The 6,711-nt window shown below is 42.6% G+C and overlaps 1 protein-coding gene across 5 annotated transcripts in view; it reads left to right on the top strand.

Moving 5' to 3' along the window:
* The first annotated feature begins 715 nt into the window (after positions 1–715).
* LOC106567479 (histone-lysine N-methyltransferase EHMT1) overlaps positions 716–6,711 on the top strand; it is a 28,857-nt gene continuing 22,861 nt past the window's right edge. Inside the window, exons 1-3 of one of the 5 annotated variants that reach the window (XM_082955418.1) lie at positions 749–797; positions 4,281–4,313; positions 4,666–4,842. In XM_082955418.1, coding sequence (XP_082811544.1) covers positions 4,819–4,842 — 24 coding nt within the window. In that variant the 5' untranslated portion in view covers positions 749–797; positions 4,281–4,313; positions 4,666–4,818. Of the gene's footprint in view, positions 798–4,280; positions 4,314–4,665; positions 4,843–4,862; positions 5,331–6,711 lie in introns of those variants that run through there. The other 4 variants (XM_082955419.1, XM_082955420.1, XM_082955422.1 and 1 more) reach the window with 4 other exon arrangements.

The following is a 6,711-nucleotide window of genomic DNA, read 5'->3' as shown; positions in this document are numbered from 1 at the left end:
AGACGTCTCCTGAGTAGTCTTTGCTAGAAGGGATCCAGCTTTTGTCAAATTAACATCAGATTTGGGCCTCCCAAGTGGTGCAGAGGTCTAAGGCACTGCATCGCAGTGCTAGCTGTGCCACTAGACATCCTGGTTCGAGTTCAGGCTCTGTCACAGCCAGCCACAACTAGGAGACCCATGGGGCAGCGCACAATTGGCCCAGCGTCGTCCGGGTTAGGAGAAGGTTTGGCCGGCAGGGATGTCCTTATCCCATCGCGCTCTAGCGACTCCTGTGACGAGCCGGGCGCATACACGGTTGCCAGGTGTACAGTGTTTCCTTTGACACATTGGTGTGGCTGGCTTGCGGGTTTGTGTCAAGAAGCAGTGCGGCTTGGTTGCGTTGCGTTGTGTTTTGGAGGACGCACGGCTCTCGACCTTTGCCTCTCCCGAGTCCGGGAGTTGCAGTGATGAGACATGACTGTAACTACCAATTGGATACCACGAAATTGGGGAGAAAAAGGTGTAAAGAAAAAGGTGTAAAAAAAAATTATATATATATATTCATTTACGTCATATTTGAATTCGTAGCAGGTTAGGATATTTAACGTAGCAGGTTAGGAGAATTAGGTTAGGAAAAGGATTAGAGTAAGCAAAAATGTCCCAAATGTATATTTTTTACGTTAATAATTTCACAAAAGCTGTATCCCTTCTAACCATTACCCTCCTCTGCACGTCAGGGAAACGAATGTGATGACGTAAAAGTAAAGTGGGCGGAGACTGTTTAGGCAAAAAGAGCCATGGCTTCCGTGCAAGCCGAGGTAAGCGAGAGACACATTTACATCAAGATTGATTTCCATCACATGTCGGGGGGGTTTGTATGAATATGTGGGCTTGCTGGTAGCAACAAATGTAATAGTTTTAGGGAAAGACAGCGGAACTTGGATAACTGTCGTGAGACCTATGCTTGCAGTCAATTTCAAACTGCCCGCCCGGCTCTATCATGAGCTTTTGTGTTGGTATGGCGATTGAATGCGCTTGTGTCGTTAGGAGGATGCGCGGCCCTTGAATCTGAATTGTGCAAGTTGATGGATTCAGCGCTGTCGTTGTGGTATCAGTCATACAATTGTCAGGGCTTTATCACTATCGTCTCTTCACGTCTGGTTTGCCTGTGCAAAACACGTACATGACATTATTGTAATTAGTTTAACTCTTGCAATGATTTTCAACTTAATTTTGTGCATATGCTATTGCAAGAGCAGTCTGTTTCTCCACTGGCCCACATGCTGGGACCTGCTAGGCAGCTGATTAGCTTAGCAAGCTAGCTAACGTTAGTTTTAATATTAGCGAACCTGAGTTGCCATGGCTGGGGATAACTATATATCAAATTAGATTGGTCACGTACACATTTTGGAGCTGTTATCGCAGGTGCAGCGAAATGCTTATGTTCCTACCTCCAACAGTGCAGTAATATCCAACCTAACAATACAACAAAATAAATGAACTAAGAAATATCAGAACGAGCAATGTCAGAGTTCGGAAAATAAATGTATAGCTATGTATATTATGTTGTGTATAGACAGTATATGAGTATAACATGTGTACAGTACTTTAGTAGTTATGTAGGATGTGTACATTCATCAGTATATTGGGTCCAAGCAAGGCTTTCGGCCAAGGATGTAGTTAACTATCATTTATAACTTAGCTACGAAATTGTTTTTCACGTCTGGTTGATAGGTAGCAAGCGACATTATTCTGGTCAGTGTATTCTGTACCTAAGAGCATCGAATAAAGCCAAGTTTCCTCTCAAATCAAACTTCCAGTAGTATTGCTGGTGTTGGCTGCACGAGACATCAAAAGTTACATATTGAGCATGTAGAATATAACTAGCCATCTAGCGTGGAACTCCTACTCGCTAGCTAACTGTGGGGGTTAGTAACGAAACATTGTGAGATCAATATAACACAAGATAGTAATCTGGTGACTTTTAAAAGAATCGCTAACGCTTCAGATAAGCAAAGCTTGTATGCATGGGGATTTGTTAGATAGCTACAGTGTAGCCAGACGTGATTACTGTAGATAGCTAGCTTGCACGCACTTTCCACCACCCTGTGTTGACTTATTAACCAACAATGTCGAATGCTCAGCTCATATGGGCCTTACAAAAGTAATATGATCAATATGTCAACAGACTTTGGTAACATCTACTCAAACTCTCATGTACGTTTGCAATTTTGTCATAATCCGCTGTTATCCGACAGAGGGAGCTCGAATGACGTGTCACTCGTGTACTGTCTCCCTCAGCACCTGACAGCTTCCTTCCATTGACGGGGCAGCCCTCTGCACCATCTTCATCTGTTTGAGAACTTGAATGTCAGTTTTGTGAGGGACAAGGTGCATCAGGCTTGTTGAAAGGGATTCATTTTCTAAATCCTCAGTTGTCTTCTGCACCCAAAAATCCATTAATTATAGGTCCAGAGCCGCATAGGCAACACTTTGTTTTTTTTCATGCATACAATATCCTGCACGTGCCAGTAATAACCACACGCCATGCCAATGGAGACCGCTTTGGCAGGGAACACAGAGGAGTGGATGTTGTCAGTGTTGTTTAGACTGGTTTCTCTGTGAATCAAGAAGACATTTGATGGTTTACTGACATGTTGCCTTATCCTACCTTGCTTTGAAGGTTACTATTGTAAGTGTGTATGCTTAAATTCTCATTAAAGGCCCTGGTGGTGGCTCCCTAAAAGAAGGGCCCTAGAGGCTTCATTGTTGTTTGACAAAGATCTCTATTGGGCAGAGACTGTCAAAGAGAGAGCCTGACCTAACTTGGCTCTATGCTAGTTGTTTCGGCCATTTGCCGGCATTTTGGATGAGAGTATTGGAAAACATTAGTCGAGAGATTAACCTTAAAATGATCATTCAACAAATGATTTATTTACAGAAGTAAAACATTTGCTAAAGAGAGTTGTATTGATTATACAAGAAAGTCAGACTGGTGTGGGTAAACGGGGATACCGCTGGAGAGTTTCACCTCTTGCTCATTGTTAGCCAGGAAAGCTAGTTCTTTCCTGCAGTCTTTCCTTTCCCTCTGACTGACAGATGTTGGGCCTCAGTGAGCATGCTCAGCACTGAGTTGAGCTCTGCTGCTCCTGCTGTATAGACGGGGTACTGATCAGAGCAGACAACTAGGCCTCTTTGGCCTTCACAGGAACCACCCACTCTTATGGCGTCAGCTCAGCTCCTTGAAGGCACGGCCTCTCTGTTGCTTACAGACAAAGGTATGGTGCACTGTGGGCTAGGCTGGTGGGGTGTAAACATTCTATATTACTGCAACCTTATACTGGAAGTCTTCTGTTTTGATGGAATGGGGACATCATTGGTCTTTATTTCTCAATATATTCATTAATTCACTCATTTTGTGGTTATCACACTATTTCCTTCTATCTTATAGATTTGTCAGGTAACTGATAAAACAATGATTTATCAATCAGGCCACAAGCTGTATGTTGCCTAAACCTATTGTAGCCTGTGATGTGCAGGTAGGATGTGTGTGGGTTTAGCTAATTCAGGTGTGAGGTGGCTGAAGTGCCTTCCACTGATATCTGAAGTGGCAAAAGGAGTAGGTGAATTGGGTGATTTTTTTTGTTTGTTTGTTTTGTTTTTTGGGATGCATCTTATCGATCTTGCTTGGATTGAAGATTCTGTGTGATGGGAAAAGCCTCATATTCCTGTTTTTTGGGTCATGATAGAGCATGCAGCTTATCATCTACACAGATCCTACTCTTGAACGGAAAACATGCTATGCCTCTTTTCGGTGAAACACTTATTTAATGGGGAGGCCTATTTTTGGTTCAGGATACTTTTTGATTAAATAAACCCAGCAGCAGTGCAATTAATGTAAAGTGAGTATAGCAGTGTTCTACAGATAATTTGCGTTGCAATGCAAACAATTTAATTGATGTAATTCTAGATGCTGTCAACTGATCATAAGGCAGTTATCAACACCATTCAGGTTGTTGGGCGATATATCCTGTTAGTGTTACTCTGTACAAAACAGCTGACAATGACCCATCTGGACTCTTCGTTTTAGGCCTACCTCAGTATAGTTTATCCAGATAAAGAATTGTGAAATTCTTGGCCCCTGGAGGGGTTCAGGTTTGTGACTGGAAAGTGATTACTGTGTTAGGCTACGTAGGGTAGTGTAATAGGGTAGATTGACATAGGGCAGTATAATTAGTATTTTTAGACATGTGCATTGTTATAGTCCTTGTTTCAATTAATGTAATATCCTACTCTTACAGTATGGTACACCTCCAAGAAGATCTTTCTTTTAGGTAAGTGATCAAGATTTAGGCTATTTTAGAGGCTATTCTCTCTCTGCAAATGTATGTTAGATCTAGTATGAAAGACTTGGTCAGATAAACTGTTACCCTTATATTCAACCCCAAAAACTTTTCCGGCCATCCTAATCCTAAATCCTCTGGAAAATATTGTTGATGTGATTATTAACAGAAAATAATATTTTGGATTGCGTGTCACCGATTGATTGCGTACAAATGGATGATTTCATGACTAGACATGAACATTCTGAAATGTTAGACCCCTTGACAGTTTACCCATTGTCTCTTGATATTGTTTCACGAAATGGCTGCAATGTTTTTTTCCTCTTCTTCCTTCTCCATGAAGAACAGCAGGGCTCCATCTGAGCATGCCCAGTAAGGGCCATGGCAGAGCTTTCTTCTGAGAGTTGGTCATGTGACCTGAGCTGGGACGCTGCATGTGTGGAAAGCTAGATGTTGGAGTGTGGAGCACAACTCTCGCCCTCTCCCTCCCCCATTAATGGACACTCACTGCTTTATCCAGGTACTTCAATGGTTGCCTGGGGGCTCAACTTAAAGAAAAAAGGACAGCATTATAACAATCTCCATTTTCAAGTATCTTCAATTGGAGCTTGCTCACATGGATCGTGTTGTCTTTCACTGCCTGACTTCTGTCCTTTTTAAGTATTCTCTGCAACCAGTTTGGGAATTGAATATCCTTCATTTGTCTCTTTGTTTTTAAGTGAAAACTCATGATGGACGAATGGATTATTTAATTGGCTAATTAGGCTAATCGATGTAATTGTGTCAACGTACCACGACTGGGCCATGTCTTTTACCTGTAGACTAAAAATGCTCTAGTATCAATCACGGGAACCAGATCAGCAGCAAGACTTGATCAGCTGGCTATAGCCTAGTATGTGGCTATGGCTAAGCCACATTCCCATGGTAAAGACTGATGGACTATCATCTGAACGCTCCATGTAGAGGGGCCTGAAATCCACATCCACCCCAGAAGCTCAGCAGGGACAGGTTAGCAGAAGTCCTGTGTTCCACTCTGACTCATTGATTTAATTAATGGGGGCTGATCTGGGAAAAGACTTTGTTCCCAATGAACAGCATTGATGTTTCCAAATCTAGCTGAATTGTATGCTCTCTTAAAAACATTGCATGTAATCCTGAGAATCCTCCCACCTTTGCAATTAATGGTGCTATGTTTTATTTCAGATGGGGTGTTAAAATATGATAGCTTGTGTGATGGCAGACGAGTACAGTAGAAACTGTCCGACTGTAGAAGAGTATCTGTCAAGTCCTTTTCTTCAAGGCTTTTAGCATAGTTTATTTTAGTGTACTAGTGATGTCTGGTAGCCTCAATTGCCATGCATGTGCATAGGTTCTACTCATTGTAGTGGCCTTAGCCAGAAGAGATAAGGACTAAATGTCTCATTGGCAGTGGGCCCCCTGCTTTCTGTGGGTGTGTGGTAGCATACACTGCTGCTAGTAGACTGACAGAGATCCTGGCCAGAGCTCCTGTAACAACTCTTTCGTTCTCTCTCGCTCTTTCGTTCTCTCTCTCTCTCTCTCCCTCTTTCTCTCCATCACGCTCTTGCTCTCTCTCATTCATGCACTCTTTCTCTCTCTCCCCCTCTTGCTCTCTTCCTGCGTTGGCTCTATCGAGGCAGAAGAAAACAAGTTAATTCCTGTCCAAACTGAAAATGGAAACAGATTTTTTTTGTTCAGCGATGTGTAAAGATTGACTATTTTGATAGAAGGGACTGCCAGGTTTTATCAGATCCTACACCACCGCTTGCCACTTGGCTAGTTCATAGCTTCAAAATGGCTGAGATGCCTTCTACTGAGCATGCGCAGTAGACGGACTCTCACTCTGCTTTGTGGTTCCATGTTGACAGCCTGAAACCTCCATGAAAATAGAGCAGCATGAACACAGAGGGCAGAAGCATTGAGCACTGTTGAGTTCCCAGCCTATGTAGGCTAATTATCTTAATGTTCTGGAGAAAGGTTTGTTATTAGTAAAGTTTTTGGAAAAATTCAAGCCACTCCACTCATAACAGGGAATCCCAGAATAGCGATTAGACATTCTGAAAGACTAGGCCCGTGTGCCATTTCTTGAGTGTCCTTATCAAACTATCTCTGAGAAAAGGGATATTTCCATATTATCCTCCCTTGAAATACTTTCCACTTCACATCAGCTTGGCGGGAAACAATTCATTCTGGTGTTTTCATTTACCACAACAAATGAAAAGACCTCACTCTGGAGAGGTGAAAAAGAGGATGGGGGAAAACAAGTGTGCATATCAAATCAGAGGAAGACCCTGCATTATTGTGATATGTGCTAGTTTCCCCAGCTCTTCTGGGAGGTATTGTGTGGTGCTGCCCTGTGGTTTTCAGCCTG

This window comes from Salmo salar, chromosome 01 (genome assembly GCF_965601325.2).
Source record: "Salmo salar chromosome 01, fSalSal1, whole genome shotgun sequence".
Classification (NCBI taxonomy): Eukaryota; Metazoa; Chordata; class Actinopteri; order Salmoniformes; family Salmonidae; genus Salmo; species Salmo salar.
This window is presented reverse-complemented; position numbering and strand designations above follow the sequence as displayed.